Raw genomic sequence first — 19,780 nt, 5'->3', positions numbered from 1 at the left:
AATGGATATAGAAGAATGAATATAAAATATGCTAGGTCAGCGGGTGAGTACAGACATAGGGAAGTCTGAGGGGTGGGGATGAAGAGTCACTGTGGTAGCCCCAGTCGCCTGTGTTAGGCCAGGCAGTCGGTAACAATTTTAGACAGTGAGGATGATGTACAGGCGGGATGAGAAAAGGATCTTGGAGTTCTGACGACAGCCGAAAATGCAATCAGGAAGGACCTGGGATCACTGACTCATGAATACAGACAGGCCGGAAATTAGTGTCTCAACAGCCTGGCAGAGGCAGCAGGACCCAGTCCTCAGCCAGGGTTCAGCTCAGAGCATGAGGACCTAAGGAAAGCCTGGGCCTCTGCCCTGTTGCAGACTGAGGCACTGCCTTGGGGCCCGGATGCAGAGCCAGTAAGACTTAATGAAAGCCAGGCTGGATCTGCTCTCCAAAAAATGGCCATGGATTTTTGGAAAATGTCTTAAAGGAAGGAAATGAAGACTGTAGAGGAAGTGTTTACTGTTCATGATGTGGAGAAAGAAGTGCTTGGTTAATCCCCTGGTTTGCAGCTCACACTAAGTAGTTCTGGTCCGTGAAATGCCACACGCATGGCAAACCTAGAGCAAGAATTTGAGAAAGCAGTTAAGTGGCAAGTGAGCTTTGTTTTGGGTAAATGTAATAGTTCATTTGGGGAAAACAGATTCTGTGCTATGACGAGGATGGTGAATTCTGGATGCTTGTTTATGAGACAGAAAAAGGATGGAGGGCTTGTGGATAGATTAAACCTGAGAGCCTGCAACGCTGCCCTGATTTATCCAAAAGGGCTGTAGAGAACTGCTCATCTCTTTGAAGATTCAGTCGATGTTACGAAATTATAGAATATTCTGGAGCTGTGGTTGCAGCTAAAGATACATATAGTATAGCCTGAAAAGGTCCAAAGAAAAGGAGGTGAGACACTCGATATCTTCAAGCAGCCTCTCAGTTGCAGCACTGCTGACGTTTGGAACCAGGTATTTTTTGTTGTGCAGGGCTGCCCTGTGCGTTGTAGGGTGCTTAACAACATCCCTGGTCTCCACCCACGAGACGCCAGGAGCACCCTCTTGCGATCAGTAGTGACAGCCAAAAATGTCTGCAGGCATTGCCAGATGTCTCCTTGGGCGCAGAATCGCCCCCAGTGGAAAATCACTGACCTAGAGGATCAGTTGACCTGAAAAAGATAAGAAGGGAATGTTGTTGCAATCTTCAAAACTTGCAAAGTGGGACAGGTTACACACATCTCTCCATGGACAATTGTCTCTCGAAGCTTGATGTCAATTTCTTATTGAATCGAAATCTTTTGTAATGAATACACATCTTAAGAATTCTTAAGTCATGACCGTTGAAAATACAAATGTGGTCCAGGAGTGTTTTGAGGGACTCCTGGAAAAGGACTTACTCAACTGCTTTGTGGAAGGATAACCTTGTCTTCCCACCACACATTCCCAGTGCAGCCCAGAGAGGGAGATTTGGCTTTAAGCGCAGAGGGCTGTTTCTTCTGTTTTTTGTTTTTCATCATTCATGATCAAAATTCTGTAAAATATTAGGTGGATAAAAATAAAACAAGTTGAATATTCCATTCAAATGTTGACATCCCTGAGTTTCTGCTTAATTTCAGAATATAATTGTTGAGGATACCTTTGTTTCTGTTTCTCTAACTACTACTTCTATTGCTCCTTGTATTTTTGTCTAACATGTATTTTTTCCTCTTCTTCCAGGAAACATTGGAAATTCTTTTATGATTGATCCTGTCTTGGGCTCTATTAAAACTGCCAAAGAATTAGATCGAAGTAACCAAGTGGAGTATGATTTAATAGTAAAAGCTACAGATAAGGGCAGTCCACCCATGAGTGAAGTAACTTCTGTGCATATCTTCGTCACAGTTGCTGACAACGCCCCTCCGAAGTTTACATCCAAAGACTATTCTGTTGAAATCAGTGAAACTGTCAGCATTGGGAGTTTTGTTGGGATGGTTACAGCCCATAGTCAGTCATCAGTGGTGTATGAAATAAAAGATGGAAATACAGGTGATGCTTTTGATATTAATCCACATTCTGGAAGTATCATCACTCAGAAAGCCCTGGACTTTGAGACTTTGCCCGTGTACACATTGATAATACAAGGAACGAACATGGCTGGTTTGTCCACTAATACAACAGTTTCAGTTCAGCTGCAGGATGAGAATGACAACTCGCCAGTTTTTATGCAGGCAGAATATACAGGACTCATTAGTGAGTCAGCCTCAATTAACAGCGTGGTCCTCACAGACAGGAATGTCCCTCTGGTGATTCGAGCAGCTGATGCTGATAAAGACTCCAATGCTTTGCTTGTTTACCACATTGTTGAACCATCTGTACACAAATATTTTGCTATTGATTCTAGCACTGGTGCTATTCATACAGTCCTCAGTCTGGACTATGAAGAAACAAGCACTTTTCACTTCACCGTACAAGTGCATGACATGGGAACCCCACGTTTATTTGCTGAGTATGCAGCTAATGTAACAATACATGTAATTGACATTAATGACTGCCCTCCCGTGTTCGCCAAGCCATTATATGAAGCATGTCTTTTGTTGCCAACATACAAAGGAGTAAAAGTCATCACAGTAAATGCTACAGATGCCGATTCAAGCGCATTCTCACAGTTGATTTACTCCATCACCGAAGGCAACATCGGGGAGAAGTTTTCCATGGACTACAAGACTGGTGCTCTAACTGTCCAAAACACAACTCAGTTAAGAAGCCGCTACGAGCTAACCGTTAGAGCTTCCGATGGCAGGTTTGCTGGCCTTACCTCTGTCAAAATTAATGTGAAAGAAAGCAAAGAAAGTCACCTGAAGTTTACCCAGGGTGTCTACTCTGCAGTAGTGAAAGAGAATTCCACGGAGGCCAAAACGTTAGCTGTCATTACTGCTATTGGGAATCCAATCAATGAGCCTTTGTTTTATCACATCCTCAACCCAGATCGCAGATTTAAAATAAGCCGCACTTCAGGAGTACTGTCCACCACCGGTATACCCTTTGATCGTGAACAGCAGGAGGCGTTTGATGTGGTTGTGGAAGTGACGGAAGAACATAAGCCTTCCGCGGTGGCCCACGTTGTCGTGAAGGTCATCGTAGAAGACCAAAATGATAACGCACCAGTGTTTGTCAACCTGCCCTACTACGCCGTTGTTAAGGTGGACACCGAGGTGGGCCGTGTCATTCGCCACGTCACCGCTGTAGACAGAGACAGTGGCAGAAACGGGGACGTGCATTACTACCTTAAGGAACATCATGAATACTTTCAAATTGGACCCTTGGGTGAAATTTCACTGAAAAAGCAATTCGAACCTGACACCTTAAATAAAGAGTATCTTGTTACAGTGGTCGCCAAAGATGGAGGGAACCCGGCCTTTTCAGCGGAAGTTATGGTTCCGATCACTGTCATGAATAAAGCCATGCCCGTGTTTGAAAAACCTTTCTACAGTGCAGAGATTGCAGAGAATGTCCAGGTGCACAGCCCCGTGGTCCACGTACAGGCCAACAGCCCGGAAGGCTTGAAAGTGTTCTACAGCATCACAGACGGAGACCCTTTCAGCCAGTTCACTATTAACTTCAATACCGGAGTTATCAACGTCATAGCTCCTCTGGACTTTGAGGCCCACCCGGCGTATAAACTGAGCATACGCGCAACTGACTCCTTGACGGGCGCTCATGCTGAAGTATTTGTGGACATCATAGTGGAGGACATCAATGATAATGCTCCTGTGTTTGCTCAGCAGTCTTACGCAGCAACCCTGTCTGAGGCATCTGTAATCGGAACATCCGTTGTTCAAGTCAGAGCCACAGATGCTGATTCAGAACCCAATAGAGGAATCTCATACCAGCTGTCTGGGAATCTCAGCAAGAGTCATGATCATTTTCATGTGGACAGCAGCACCGGCCTCATTTCACTGCTCAGAACTCTGGATTACGAGCAGTCCCAGCGGCACACGATTTTTGTGAGGGCTGTCGACGGTGGTATGCCGCCGCTGAGCAGTGACGTGATTGTCACGGTGGACGTTACCGACCTCAATGATAACCCACCACTCTTTGAACAACAGATTTACGAAGCCAGAATTAGCGAGCATGCCCCTCATGGGCATTTTGTGACCTGTGTAAAAGCCTATGATGCAGACAGTTCGGACATCGACAAGTTGCAGTATTCCATTCTGTCCGGCAATGATCATAAACATTTTATCATTGACAGTGCAACAGGAATTATCACCCTCTCAAACCTACGCCGGCACACCTTGAAGCCGTTTTACAGTCTTAACCTGTCAGTTTCCGATGGCGTTTTTAGAAGTTCCACCCAGGTTCATGTGACTGTCATCGGAGGCAATTTGCACAGCCCTGCTTTTCTTCAGAACGAATATGAAGTGGAACTAGCTGAAAACGCTCCCCTACATACCCTGGTGATGGAGGTGAAAACGACGGATGGGGATTCTGGTATTTATGGTGACGTCACTTACCATATTGTAAATGACTTTGCCAAAGACAGATTTTACATAAATGAGAGAGGACAGATATTTACTTTGGAAAAACTTGATCGAGAAACCCCAGCGGAGAAAGTGATCTCAGTCCGTTTAATGGCTAAGGACACTGGAGGCAAAGTTGCCTTCTGCACTGTGAATGTCATCCTCACAGATGACAATGACAATGCACCACAATTTCGGGCGACCAAATACGAAGTGAATATCGGATCCAGTGCTGCTAAAGGGACTTCAGTCATTAAAGTTCTCGCAAGTGACGCCGATGAGGGCTCCAATGCCGATGTCACCTATGCCATTGAAGCAGACTCTGACAGTGTAAAAGAGAATTTGGAAATTAACAAACTGTCCGGCGTAATCACTACAAAGGAGAGCCTCATTGGCTTGGAAAATGAGTTCTTCACTTTCTTTGTTAGAGCTGTGGATAATGGGTCTCCATCAAAAGAATCTGTTGTTCCCGTCTATGTCAAAATCCTTCCACCAGAAACGCAGCTTCCAAAATTTTCAGAACCTTTCTATACCTATACAGTGTCTGAGGACGTGCCTATTGGAACAGAAATAGATGTCATCCGAGCAGAACATAGTGGGACTGTTCTTTACAGCCTGGTCAAAGGGAATACCCCAGAAAGCAATAGGGATGAGTCCTTTGTGATTGACAGACAGAGCGGGAGGCTGAAGCTGGAGAAGAGTCTTGATCATGAGATAACTAAGTGGTATCAGTTTTCCGTACTGGCCAGGTGCACTCAAGATGACCGTGAGATGGTGGCTTCTGTAGATGTGAGTATCCAAGTGAAAGATGCAAATGACAACAGCCCCGTCTTTGAATCTAGTCCATATGAGGCATTCATTGTTGAAAACCTGCCAGGGGGAAGTAGAGTAATTCAGATCAGGGCATCTGATGCTGACTCAGGAACCAACAGCCAAGTTATGTATAGCCTGGATCAGTCACAAAGTGTGGAAGTCATTGAATCCTTTGCCATTAACATGGAAACAGGCTGGATTACAACCTTAAAGGAACTTGACCATGAAGAGAGAGACAATTACCAGATTAAAGTGGTTGCTTCAGATCATGGTGAAAAGATCCAGCTGTCCTCCACAGCCATTGTGGATGTTACCGTCACCGATGTCAACGATAGTCCACCACGATTCACGGCCGAGATCTATAAAGGGACTGTGAGTGAGGATGACCCCCCCGGCGGTGTGATTGCCATCTTAAGTACCACAGATGCCGATTCTGAAGAGATCAACAGACAAGTTACATATTTCATAACAGGTAAAAAAGTTTCAGGCAGTTTAAAATGATTTTTAGAAGCATAAATTGTAAGATAATGTATTATATGGAAATTGAGGGCTTAAGGGATGATTTTAGTTAAATATCTAAAATAATAAGTAGAAATCACGTCTGTTGAGCCTCATTTCAAGCTTGTTACCTGAGCAAAGCTACCAGTTGTTTCATTAGACTGTTTTTGATTTTTGTGACTCATTCTTTTGAACCTTATATTTACTGTATTATAAATATATTATCATTAAAAAATCTATAGTTTTAATGCAAGCTAAATTATTATTTAGTAGTCTTAATGCTATGTTTATACATTTTAATGCTGCCCTTTTTTTTGTAAATTGGAAAACTAATAGATGCCAAATTGATTTTTTTAATGCTCAATTCTTTTAAACGGTAACATTTATATATTGTTAACATAAATAAACGGTGCAGTTTATTTTTTCTGTTACTTTCATCCTTTCAACAAATTTGACTGTCATCTTCCTCCATTGATTTAATAGGAGGGGATCCTTTGGGACAGTTTGCTGTTGAAAATATACAGAATGAATGGAAGGTATATGTGAAGAAACCTCTAGACAGGGAAAAAAGGGACAATTACCTTCTTACTATCACAGCAACTGATGGCACCTTCTCGTCAAAAGCTATAGTTGAAGTGAAAGTTCTTGATGCAAATGACAACAGTCCAGTTTGTGAAAAGGTAAGCAACTCTTCCCTTGCATTTGTGTGTTATGAATTTAAATTTCTTAATGACCATCATTTGGCACTGCGGTGTAATTGACATGTGTTTTATGATTGCTTACTGATTAAGCAGAGGTGTTAAATGGGGTAAGACTTGGAAAAGCTTCAGAACTATTTGCAGGAATGCTAAATAAATCAGAAACCTCATTCTAAATAACTAAATTATGGACAGGACTACAGTTGTGTCTAACACTGAAAATGCTCTGTAAACTTTTCATGAGGGGATTCTCTTAATATGGGGATACAGCTATTTTGGGGGAAGGATCTGACCGGAAACAAAGTGCCGATGTGCCGTGGGACACTGTTTTGGGGACATCTGCTCTTCTGCATGCTAGAGAATCTCAGAGGTGGACAGCGTGCTTCCTGCATCTGCGGGACTCACCATTCAGTGAGAACTAAAAGCAGACATAGGAAGAGATGCTCCCTCCAAGATTAGGTGAGGGCCATGTGGCTCGAGCAGGGGTGGTCCCTGGGGCCAGAGGGCGAGAAGGGCTGGCTCAGCCTCGGGGGCGGTAACTGAGTCGTCAGGGGTGGGTGGGGAGGAGCCGTGGAGTGTGAGGAGGGATTGTGGGAATCGCCACTGAGTTTTCCGGAAGTGGGGAATCTGCACTGAGAGTCTTGGAAAAGGGTGAACTGGATTACAGTGGCTGGTGGCGGTCGCTCCAGGAGATTTGAACTCTATCCTGGGGAAAATAGGGACTTTGGAGCCTATTGTATCAGTAAGGTAGAGATGCTATGAGACAAATTCCTTAAGAAGCTTAATTTGGGCCGGGTACAGTGGTTCACGCCTGTAATCCCAGCACTTTGGGAGGCCAAGGCGGGCAGATCACAAGGTCAGGAGATCGAGACCATCCTGGCTAACACTGTGAAACCCCGTCTCTACTAAAAATACAAAAAATTAGCCGGGCGAGGTGGCGGCGCCTGTAGTCCCAGCTACTGGGGAGGCTGAGGCAGGAGAATGGTGCGAACCTGGGAGGCGGAGCTTGCAGTGAGCCAAGATCGCCCCGCTCACTCCAGCCTGGGAGACAGAGCGAGACTCCGTCTCAAAAAAAGAAAAAAAAGAAGCTTAGTTTGGAAGCATCGTGCCCATTATTTAGACAGGGAGGAGTGGATGCAAGGGGGCCCTGGAAAGCAGAGGTGGGCAAGGAGTGAAAGGACCAAAGCCACTACCAAGGAAGACCATCTGGTGTCCCAGCCGGCGGGCATGCCATTGAGCCCGACTTTCTACAGGAGTAGAGGGAGCGACCAAGGCCATGGCAAAGAGGAGTCTGAGCCGGGGACTGGCTTTGGAGGAGTTCCGTGTTGAGTTCCAATTCCAGTTTGCTTAAGTAATGGGACATCCAGTTGACCGTGTTTTTTTTAGACACTGAGAGAAGGCGAGATGTTGGATGGGTATCAGGGAAAGGTGTGGGAACTTAGCGTTGTCTCTGGATAGCTGAAAATTGAATTCATTTGAGAGGATACTAACAAAAAGGGGAAAAAAGAAGAGAGAGAGATTTCCAAAGGGAGAAGGGGGCTGAGCTGGAAGGAGAAAGAGGACACCAGTGCAGTGCCACCCTGGGTAGGGGAGAAGGGGACTCTGGGGAGGCAGGGTGACGAGTGGAGCTGGGATGTTTGGGGTGCGAAACAGACCATTTGGGTCCCATGATGGTGTGCAGGTGGCAGTCTGGGTAGCATGTTGTGGATGGATGCCTGATGAGAGAGTGCAGTGATGAAGAAATAGACCTGCCCAGGGACGAAGGCCGAGAGTGACAGGGAGGAGGAGTGCACGGGGCCAGGAGAAGGCTGGGTAGAGAGGAATGTGATTGTGAAGAGGATGGAGGAGTTGGAACCCACCACAGATTCTGTGAGTCTGAGATGCTTGTGGCTGTGGAAAGTGATAGGGCTGTTCTCAGGGAAAGACTTAAGATGGAAGAACCCTTAAATTCGGTCGTGAAAGGAAGGGGAACTTCTAAGGGCCGAGGAGTTAATTCCAGTTCTTATTTGTACTTTGTATTTTCGGGAGGGGTGCGACATTCTCTCTTTCTTACAGCAACTAAGTGTCTTTGGTTGTTTTTTAGCCCTTTGATATTATTATTTCGATACAATACTGTATCATCTTCAGGAATAAGATGGGGACACTAGATCCTTTAAATTCATCCTATTATGAAATACCCTTTTTCCTGAGTCCTTTTCCATGAGTACTTCACTGATAGTTGAGTTCAGATTAAGAAAATCAACCAAATCTTAATCTTTTTTTAGGTTTTAATTTATGGCATGGATTTCTAAATAATTGGAGCTAGAAACAGCTGTTCACCGTGTTTGAGCATGAGGGCGCCAGGATCACACAGGGCAGCAGAAGGGGCTGAAGAGAGGGCACCAGGGTCACGCAGGGCAGTGGAAGGGGCTGAAGAGAGGGCACCAGGGTCACGCAGGGCAGTGGAAGGGGCTGAAGACTGGGCACCAGGGTCACGCAGGGCAGTGGAAGGGGCTGAAGACAGGGCACCAGGGTCACGCAGGGCAGTGGAAGGGGCTGAAGAGAGGGCACCAGGGTCACGCAGGGCAGTGGAAGGGGCTGAAGACTGGGCACCAGGGTCACGCAGGGCAGTGGAAGGGGCTGAAGAGAGGGCACCAGGGTCACGCAGGGCAGTGGAAGGGGCTGAAGACTGGGCACCAGGGTCACGCAGGGCAGTGGAAGGGGCTGAAGACTGGGCACCAGGGTCACGCAGGGCAGTGGAAGGGGCTGAAGACTGGGCACCAGGGTCACGCAGGGCAGTGGAAGGGGCTGAAGACTGGGCACCAGGGTCACGCAGGGCAGTGGAAGGGGCTGAAGACTGGGCACCAGGGTCACGCAGGGCAGTGGAAGGGGCTGAAGACTGGGCACCAGGGTCACGCAGGGCAGTGGAAGGGGCTGAGCCTTCACGCTCCCTTCTGTGGCCTTCAGGAATCTTCGTTTTCTCCCGTAACATGAAACTTGCTTCTCTCTCAACTGCAATTATTTATGTTAGGAACACTTGCAAAAAATAAAATTCCTGTATTTGGAAATAAGCAGATATGATATAACCGGTATTCTCTGCAATTTTTAGTTAAACATGGAGTGGTACTTAAATTTTCGATTACTGCTTACGTTTTCTCATAGGGATTTGAATATGAAATCAGCTTAATGACATATAGTAGCATTTTGTAGGTTAAACATCAGACCAGGCTCTTTCAGGGATGCAGAGTTGGTGGCTGCTCCACGGCTTCTCCTTGTTTCACATGTGTTTTATGTTTTATGAGAAAAATCGTTTTCAAAGCTCTTGGGATTTTATCTTTAGTCATTTCCCATGTTTTCTGTGGTCAAAGATGAGTGATTTCTTTTCCGTTATTCCCTTGACATTTGTGCTGCCTGTTAATGTTTTTATGTGACAATTTTTGTTAAACTCTTTGCAGACTTTATATTCAGACACTATTCCTGAAGACGTCCTTCCTGGAAAGTTGATCATGCAGATCTCTGCCGCAGACGCAGACATCCGCTCTAACGCTGAAATTACTTACACATTATCGGGTTCAGGTGCAGAAAAATTCCAGCTAAATCCAGACACAGGTAATGATGGAGTTTGGGACAAAATTGTATATTCCAACAGTATCATATATGTGGGTGATTTTTAGATCACACACAAAATTTGAAATTACATTTTGCCCTTTTCAAATGTATTCTGATGCTCCGAAGTTGACATCTCTTAGAAATCTTACCAGCAATTTAGTGTGTAAAATTCAAGGTGATATTTTTTAAAAACAGCAAGAATATCACCTAATTGAACCAAGGATTTAAAATTTAGAAGGCATTTATGCCACTTGTTTAAAAAAAAAAAAAAACCCTCAGAAGTTAAACTCAAGCTTTCTGCTTTATCCATTTTATTTAAATAGCATATTTTCTTGAATTTGTGACCATGAATTTATAATTTAGCATAATTTAGAATTTTCACAAACAAAATGATTCATGGTATTTTATTTTAAAATAGAGTTGTTTTCCTTTTGTATTTTAGTAAAATTGGGATCAACTAAGTTTCCTGTTAAACCTTTTTATTTTCCTCCTAAGGAACTAATTGTGAACATGTGAATCTAAATTTAAACATTTTTTTAATTTGGTAAATTAGGTAGCTGTTTTACCTGTGCAGTCTTAAACGCAAGGTGAGAGGCCCTCAGACCTGCAGGGCTTGAAGAGCCAGCAGCTGGCAGGGTTGGAGACCTGGCTCTCACTGCCTCTTGCAGCTGTTGAATCTGTCATTGATAATATTGGTCTCAAGAGGAAGACTGAATACTCAGACTAAGTAATTGAAAGAGAAAAGGGGAAGAAATAAGATGTACAGCTGCAGGTCACATCTTAAATTACAAGTGAGTCATTTGTTTTTGTTTGTAGGTGAACTGAAAACGTCAGCCCCCCTTGATCGTGAGGAGCAAGCTGTTTATCATCTTCTCGTCAGGGCCACAGATAGAGGAGGGAGATTCTGCCAAGCCAGTATTGTGCTCACGCTGGAAGACGTGAACGATAACGCCCCTGAGTTCTCTGCCGATCCTTATGCCATCACCGTGTTTGAAAACACAGAGCCCGGAACGCTGCTGACGAGAGTGCAGGCCACAGATGCCGACTCAGGTATCTCCTGGGGGGTGCTCTTGCCCTGCACTGCTCACTGAGATCCTAGGAGCCTCTGTTTCAAAACACACCCCAGATTCAGCCTGTGCCTCTCACTCCTCCTCACGCGTGCTCCGTAGCCCTTGCTTGTTGTGGAAGGAAATCTTTAGAATCATTAATTAATTTTTAATGAATATTTAAAGTTCCAAAGTTGTGCCCAGTGAACCTACTGCTGTGAGATATCTACAATTCTGATTAATGACTATATTAACTGATCTTCATACCCCATTGAATTAATTAGTGATGTGTTACTTTGTAAATAAACCATTAGTGACAGAGAGAGCTTTTAGCATCATTGGACCATAATGGAAGCAAATGCTTTATTATTATAGGTTTACAAATCTTTCAGAATTTTTTTGGAGAAAATTGGACTATAGAAGATATATTTATAGCATTTGGTAGCAGAGAATAACTTTTTAGACATACCACAGGTTGAGTATTCCTTATTTATAATACAGTTGGAACTAGAAGTATTTTTGGATGTTTTGATTTTTGTCAGATTTTGGAGTATTTGCATTATGTACTTATCATTGGAGTATCCCGGCTCCAAAAATATGAAATCTAAAATGCTCTAATGAGCATTTTTTTAAAATCATCAGTTCTGCATTCAAAAAGTTAATAGATTTTGGAGCATTTCACATTTTGGATTTTCATTTTAGGGATACTCATCCTGTGATCCTGAGAAATTTCAGAAGAATAGCAAAAATTTTGCTTTGTTGCTTTTCACATCTTTATCACTGAAGCCAAATGATAAATAGATTTGATTTTTAAAGGTTTGTTAGGTACGGTAGTATTGGCTCCTATATAGAATAGTCTAAAAAGGCAGATTCCCATGAAAGTATATTTATATTTGTTTTAACAAAGTAAGTTGTTAATCTAATCCAGAAAGTTTACTTTTTAAAGATCATAGTCATACAAATTTGCAAATAATGTATATTAGCATTTACCCCACTAAAAAAATTATCTACATGTTTGTCTTTTTTAAAAATAAGTGTTGGCCGGGTGCAGTGGCTCATGCCTGTAATCTCAACACTTTGGGAGGCTGAGGCAGGTGGAACACAAGGTCAGGACTTCAAGACCAGCCTGGCCAAGATGCTGAAACCCCGTCTCTACTAAAAATACAAAAATTACAGCGCACCTGTAACCGCAGCTACTCGGGAGGCTGAGGCAGGAGAATCACTTGAACCTGGTGGGCAGAGGCTGCAGTGAGCTAAGATCACGCCACTGCACTCCAGCCTGGGCAACAGAGCGAGACTCTGTCTCAAGAAAACAAAACAAAAAATGTGTTTAAATGTTTTTATGTAAAATCTTTTGACATCATTTTATGTCTTGATAGGATTAAATCGGAAGATTTTATACTCACTGATTGACTCTGCTGATGGGCAGTTCTCCATTAACGAATTATCTGGAATTATTCAGTTAGAAAAACCTTTGGACAGAGAACTCCAGGCAGTATACACCCTCTCTTTGAAAGCTGTGGATCAAGGCTTGCCAAGGAGGCTGACCGCCACTGGTACTGTGGTTGTATCAGTTCTTGACATAAATGACAACCCCCCTGTGTTTGAGTACCGTGAATATGGAGCCACCGTGTCCGAGGACATTCTTGTCGGAACTGAAGTTCTTCAAGTGTATGCAGCAAGTCGGGATATTGAAGCAAATGCCGAAATCACCTACTCAATAATAAGTGGAAACGAACATGGGAAATTCAGCATAGATTCTAAAACAGGTAACCAACCACGTATCTGAGAGGAAACCCTTCATTCCCCTAAAAGGACTAGATTTGCTTACCATGTTGCCTTATATTAAGTGACCCTGTGTTGTCAGTAGATGTTCTAAAAAGGTAAATCAAGTTTTCTTTTAGTTGTTTACAGTGGGATTGAATGTTGTTTGGAAGACTTCAGATTATAGTTCTACCTAATACATTTTGGGCTTGTTCATTAGAAAATACAAGCAAATTAACTTAGAAAGTCAGAGCATCACGTTCTCTTAGTTTAGTTGAGATGTGAGGTATGGCAAGTTAGTAAAAATAAGAAGGGGGGTCAGTTGAGGTCCTTATGTAATCAAACTCACGGAAAGTAACTTCCCAAGTGAAATAGTAATTCCAGTCTTTTTTATTTTAGTTTCTGTAGTGGACTTCTGATAATATATTAAGTTGACTTCATTATCATGCTAGTTATCTATAACAGTTGGAGTACTTTGAATCACACTTAGGGAAAGACTGCCAACAAGCTCAAAAGGCGTAAGAACTGCTGACTCCTGCTGCGTGAATGTTTCATTGTCTTGCTAACCTGTGGTCGAACGTACTCCTAAGTCTTACAATACTGTAAAAAGTTGCTCCATTCAAATTGTATTTATAATACAATAAAATTATTTTTAGGGCTCTTTAGGACTAGAGTGATGTGAAAGGAAAGATGTGAAAGGAATTGTTAAAAAAGGGATTTTTGAAAACGATAGGTTGTAAATAAAGGGTTATCTAGAAGTTAAAAGGATATAAATCTCTATTTTAAAAATATGAGAAGGAAAATATTTTAAAAAGATGAGACAGAAAATGAAATGAAAAGACACAATAGAATTTTTATGTTTTTATTTTATTAAACTAGAGTGAAGTCGAGTGAGCTATGGTATGGAAGGGATGATACAATAATCATGTTTATAATAAACAGGGATGTAGGTAGTGTTGACTGGGAAAGCAATCTAAATATCATGAAGAATATCATGAAAATTAAGAGAAAGATCCAGGGATGGGCAGATTCATAGTTTTTAATTGTTGAATTAAGAAAATAGGAAACATACATAAATGGTGAGTAAACTTTTGAAGTGAAAACTAAATGTACTCAAAAGTGTTTATCTGTTTCAGTCATAGTAGGAAAATGTGGTGGCATTACAAAATGCTGGAAGTAATTTTGGTTTCTATTCAGGGGCCGTATTTATCATCGAGAATCTGGATTATGAAAGCTCTCATGAATATTACCTAACCATAGAGGCCACTGATGGAGGCACGCCTTCGCTGAGTGACGTTGCCACTGTGAACGTTAACGTAACGGATGTCAACGACAACGCGCCAGTGTTCAGCCAAGACACCTACACAGCAGTGGTCAGTGAAGATGCCGTTCTTGAGCAGTCTGTCATCACGGTGTGTATTTTCCCCAGTACAGTGAAAACTGTGTATCTTCTGGACCTTTGCAAAAGCTTTTAGTAAAATCAATCTGTTTTTTGTAGTGATCTTTGTAAATATTTTGAAGATTTGAAAGTGTCCTTTGTTAGGCCAACCAATTACTGACTTCGTTGTGGATAATTGTGTTAAAACAGCTAAGCTATTAATATCACGAATTTTGTTTAATAGGTTTCGGCCTCTTCCTTAGCTGTCTCCTAAACAGGAGTGTGGTGTGTTCTAGGTTCTGGCTGACGATGCCGACGGACCCTCAAACAGCCACATCCACTACTCAATTATAGATGGCAACCAGGGAGGCCCATTCACCATTGACCCTGTCCGGGGAGAAGTCAAAGTGACCAAACTTCTCGACCGAGAAACAGTAAGTGGAAAAGTTTGATTTACATTGTTTACAAATTACCACCTCAATACCTAGAAATGCCTCGTGCTCCTGTCTGCTGGGCGTGGTGTGAGCAGGACCCACTGCCTCAAGAACTGACGGCAAGACGTAAACACTCGAAAAGCAGTTACACTGTGGAGATCTCAGTGTGAGAAATGTGTTCCATGCTGGGATGAAGGTTGGATAATAAAGCTTTGTATTCAGGAAGAAATTACTGTTGGTTCCAGAGTTCTGAGACACTTCAGAAAGCTGGAAGCTGGGTTTTAAATAATACCAGAGATCTGGAAAATCATAGAGGTTGAGAGAAGGGAATTTCCAGTGAGGGGCTGCATGGACACAGGCACGCAGACAGAAGCCAAGAAAGTTATTGAGGGGACTTCACGCAGTTGTATTGGAGTAATCATACAAAGAAAGTAGAGTGAGATAAAATAGGAAGGTATTTTACACGCAGGTTATTGGCCACATAGAAAACCAGGACCGGAGGTTTGGAGCTGATGCCACCGGCACTAGGGTATGAGCATTTGTGAAGTCAACCCACCACGAATCGAAAAGTATTAGAGAAGACAAAATGTCGGGTGTGGTGGCCTCCTCCAGTAGTCTCAGCTACATGGGAGGCGTAGGTGGGAGAATTCATTGAGCCCAGGAGTTTAAGACCAGCCTGGGCAACATAGTGAGACCCTGCCTCCAGAAAAAGAAAGAAAAACAATAAAAAATACCAATACAACAACAACAGAAAATACAACCCCCACCCCTGGTATAACAACCATTTACATTGCATCGATACTGTATTAGCTACTATAATCTAGAGATGACTTAAAGTGTGGGAGGATGTGTATAGGTTATGTGCAAATACTGCCATTTTCTATCAGGAACTTGAGCATCTGTGGATTTCGGTGTCTACGAATACCAAATGAAGAAACGATTGCAAAGGAAAAATTAGAGTCCACACAGCTTAGATATGGGCCCATGTAGAAAGCATTGGTGTCAGAGGCAGCCTGATTTTTTGGTCTGTCTTTGACTGGGTATTACCGTTAAAGAAAAGTTATGAGGTATAAACGTGTAAGGGGTGGGAGAGGCTAATGAATGTGGCTTTCGATATGCTGGTTTTTATGGGGAAATAGCATATTCAGGCAGAATTACTCAGCCAGTATTTGGAGATTTTAGTCAGATTTTGAGACTGGAAAGCCCTAAATGTAGATAGGTACTTGCCCTTGGAGATGTTGATAGAAGTGACATGAGGGATTGAGATAAATATGAACAAATGAGGAGAGGCAGCAAGGCTGAACATCCACCCACCCATTTATCCGGTCATCCATCCATTCATCCATCCAGTTATCCAGTCATCCATCCATTCATCCATCCAGTTATCCATCCACCCATCTGTAGTTATCCATCCATCCACCCACTGACCTAACCACCCACCCATCTATCTAGTTACCTATTCACTCACCCATCTACACGTCTCTTCACTTACCCATCTATCCAGTCATGTGTCCGTCCACCCACCACCCATCTATCTGGTTATCCATCCATCCACCCACCCACCCATCCATCTGGTTATCCATCTATGTAGTTACCCATCTACTCACCCACCCACCCATGTATCCACTTACCCATTCATTCACCCATCTATACAGTTATTCACTCACCCATTTATCCACCCCCCTATCTATCCAGTTACCCATCCACCCAACACCCATCTATCCATCCATCCATCCATTCATCCATCCATTCACCTATCTGTGCAGAGTCATGTCCAGGAAGGGAAGCTGAGCAGGAACTACCTCAGAGAGGTAGGCCTGTGAAGGAGAACCAGAAAAAGCCTTCGATTTGGGAATGAGAAGGACACTGGTGATGATAAAGAATGAAATTTCAGAAGAATAATGGGTATATCTAAGATTAAAGGAATTTGGGGGGAGATAGTGATGACATATCTCATTAAAGTCTCAATTCTTTAATTTCTCTTTTGATGTGTGAATGTTGAGAAGGGACTTTCTAAGGATTTGGGAAGCATGCCTAGGATTGCCCCCACTGCGGGGCAGAATAAATTTAGTGTCTTTGACTAAAGAACCCAGAGCCTTTAATACACTTCTGTCCCTTGTGAGATGCCAAAGGAGCCAGCCTGTGGTGGTTCCCAAGCTAGTGTGCCAGCAGAATTCTTCGTTGTTGGAGCGTCTTGCAGGACCAGCGTTCTGTAGAACATGCTCTGGGATCTAGCCAGCTTTCCGGCTTCTCCCACAACTCATTCTAGAAGGCAGAGCTTTATAGGGAACTGCCGTGAAAAAGAAGCTATCTCACTTGACTTTATTTCTTTGGTAGGAGGTCATGGCGAGCTAATCCTGAGGGATTTAGACAGCTGAGTATAATCCAAGTGTGAAATCGAGGGGAGGGTGGTCTGGAGTGCCCTGAGGCGTTGGAAGTGAGGCAGCGCTGCGGTGCGGGAGGCAGCTCACGTCTGTCTGCGTCCACGGAGAGCAGACTTGGGCCCTAAGGAAGGCTGCTGCCATGTGACCAAAGCCGCAGCATTTGAGATAGGTTAACTTTCTGTCCTAATCATTTGTATGACTTTTATGTCTTAATTTCTATTGATAGAACTGCAAGATAAAACACTTTTGCAAAACAAGTACGTTTTTGAGAGGCATCAGAGAATCTAATCGTTACCGGTAGTTCTTGCTGTTAGGAAATGGGTGTTACTTGCAGTGCACTCGTTTGTGGGGGTTAGGGCATCGCCCACAGGCAGGATGCAATAGATAATGGCAGCTCACTGGGACCTGCCCTTCGCGACTCTCAGGAGGACGTTCCTGATTGGAGCTCTGTCTGTCGGCCTCGTGAAAATGAGCGTGCATTCTGCCTTTTCCCTGAAAAGATTTCAGGTTACACGCTCACGGTTCAGGCTTCTGATAACGGCAGTCCACCTAGAGTCAACACGACGACTGTGAACATCGACGTGTCTGATGTCAATGACAACGCGCCCGTCTTCTCCAGGGGAAACTACAGCGTCATCATCCAGGTGGGCTTCGAGTGCCAAGTGGGTCATGGGGTTCTTTGGAACAAGCTTTTCCATTGGCCTCTGTTGCTTTTCTTTCTTATCCAAAGGTTTCTTTTAGAAAAATGGGAAATGTAGAATTCAAGAAGTCTCTATCAATATTAAGAGATGAGCATTTTAAAGATAAAGCCAAGCTTGTATCTCTTTTCTTTCTGTGCTTTGATTTTTGAGATATTCTCACTGTTCTGGGATTCCTGAGAGCTTACTGTTTAATCAGACCTGCTGCCCCTGGTGCTTTTCTCTGCCCTCTCCTCTCCCTCTTGACCTTCCTCTTCCCTCCTGCTCTTCTTCTAGTCCCCAACCCTCCTTCCCGCCCCATCTACTCCACTCTCTTCACCCTGCTCTTCTTCCTCCCTACTCCTCCTCCCTCCATCTCTTCTCCATTCCTCCTCCTTCTCTTCCTTCTCCCCACTCCCCCCTCCCTCCACCTCTTCTCCATTCCTCCTCCTTCTCTTCCTTCTCCCCACTCCCCCCTCCCTCCACCTCTTCTCCATTCCTCCTTCTTCTCTTCCTTCTCCCCACTCCCCCCTCCTTCCACCTCTTCTCCATTCCTCCTTCTTCTCTTCCTCCTCCCCGTACTTCTCCCCACTCCTCCTCTTCTCTCCACCTCTTCTCTCCACCTCTTCTCCACTCCTCCTCCCCACTCCACCTCTTCCCCACTCCACCTGCTCCCCCACCTCCTCCCTACTCCACTTCCTCCCCATTTCACTGTCTCCACTCTTTCTCCTCCTGTCCACCTCGTGGCCACTCCTCCTCATCACCCCTCCTCCTCACTACTCCTTCTCCTCCCCCTCCTCACTTTTCCTCCTCTTGTCAACTTCTTTTCTTTCTCCTCCCCACTCCTCCTCTTCCTTCCTCTCTTCCTCTTTTTTTCTGAGATGGAGTTACACTCTTCTTGCTCAGGCTAGAGTACAGTGGCACCATCTCAGCTCACTGCAACCTCCACCTTCCAGGTTCAGATGATTCTACTGCCTCAGCCACCCAAGTAGCTGGGATTACAGGCGCCCGCCACCACACTCAGCTAATTTTTGTATTTTTAGTAGAGATGGGATTTCACCATGTTGGCCAGACTGGTGTCGAACTCATGATCTCAGATGATCCACCCGCCTTGGCCTCCCAAAGTGCCGGGATTACAGGCGGTGAGCCACCGCACCTGGCCTCCTCTCTTCCTCCTCTCCTCCAGTCCTCTTCCTCTCCTGCACTCCTACTCCTCTCTGCTCTTCCTCCTGTCCCCCACTCCTCCTCCTTTCTGCCTCCCCTCCTCCCTCCTCCTCCTCACACATCCTTTCTTACCACGTTTCCTTCCTCAGCCTCCTTTTCTTCCCTTTTTGCTACACCCCTTCTCCTTTCCCTCCTCCTCACTACCACACTCCCTTTGCCACCTCTCTTCTCTTCCCTTCCAATAGAGCAATAAGGCTTTGTTTTGTATGTATTTTATATTATAGAAACTCATGTGTCCGTCCCAGATAGATCTGGCTGTGTTCCAGGATTTTTGTGTCATTTTGTTTCTAATCTTGTGCAGGAAAACAAGCCAGTGGGCTTCAGCGTCCTGCGGCTGGTGGTGACAGATGAGGATTCTTCCCATAACGGTCCACCCTTCGTCTTTACCATTGTGACTGGAAATGATGAGAAGGCGTTTGAAGTTAACCAGCAAGGGGTCCTCCTGACTGCATCTGCCATCAAGAGGAAGGAGAAAGATCATTTCTTACTGCAGGTTAAGGTGTGAATGGCTTTCTTTGTGGTTTGGTTGTGGATTCATAGAGAAGAGCTGCTTGGCACGGTTACCCTTTTCTGTTTGAACAGCTTACATTTTATAGAAAAACAAACATTCAAAGAATTGCTGTCCTTGTTTTTTGCCATACCTTCCATTTTTATCCCACCGCGCTTTAAAGGAGCTCATTGTTTATTTTTTCATAGTCATTGACAGAGCTAGGTTTTCGTGTGAATTAGTGAAGTGCTATAAATAAATCT

The 19,780-nt window shown here is 44.0% G+C and overlaps 1 protein-coding gene across 4 annotated transcripts in view; it reads left to right on the top strand.

The window, feature by feature from the left end:
• Positions 1 to 19,780, top strand: part of FAT1 (FAT atypical cadherin 1) — a 142,685-nt gene that overhangs the window by 106,202 nt on the left and 16,703 nt on the right. For all 4 annotated transcript variants that reach the window (XM_078002554.1, XM_078002553.1, XM_015139660.3 and 1 more), the window contains exons 10-18: positions 1,744 to 5,811; positions 6,321 to 6,517; positions 9,970 to 10,123; positions 10,940 to 11,173; positions 12,549 to 12,938; positions 14,131 to 14,345; positions 14,608 to 14,745; positions 17,630 to 17,773; positions 19,332 to 19,529. In XM_078002554.1, coding sequence (XP_077858680.1) covers positions 1,744 to 5,811; positions 6,321 to 6,517; positions 9,970 to 10,123; positions 10,940 to 11,173; positions 12,549 to 12,938; positions 14,131 to 14,345; positions 14,608 to 14,745; positions 17,630 to 17,773; positions 19,332 to 19,529 — 5,738 coding nt within the window. The remainder of the gene's footprint in view (positions 1 to 1,743; positions 5,812 to 6,320; positions 6,518 to 9,969; positions 10,124 to 10,939; positions 11,174 to 12,548; positions 12,939 to 14,130; positions 14,346 to 14,607; positions 14,746 to 17,629; positions 17,774 to 19,331; positions 19,530 to 19,780) is intronic.

The sequence above is a fragment of the Macaca mulatta genome, chromosome 5, assembly GCF_049350105.2.
Source record: "Macaca mulatta isolate MMU2019108-1 chromosome 5, T2T-MMU8v2.0, whole genome shotgun sequence".
NCBI lineage: Eukaryota > Metazoa > Chordata > Mammalia > Primates > Cercopithecidae > Macaca > Macaca mulatta.
The sequence above is the reverse complement of the archived record's forward strand: the minus strand, read 5'-3'. Positions and strand labels throughout refer to the sequence as shown.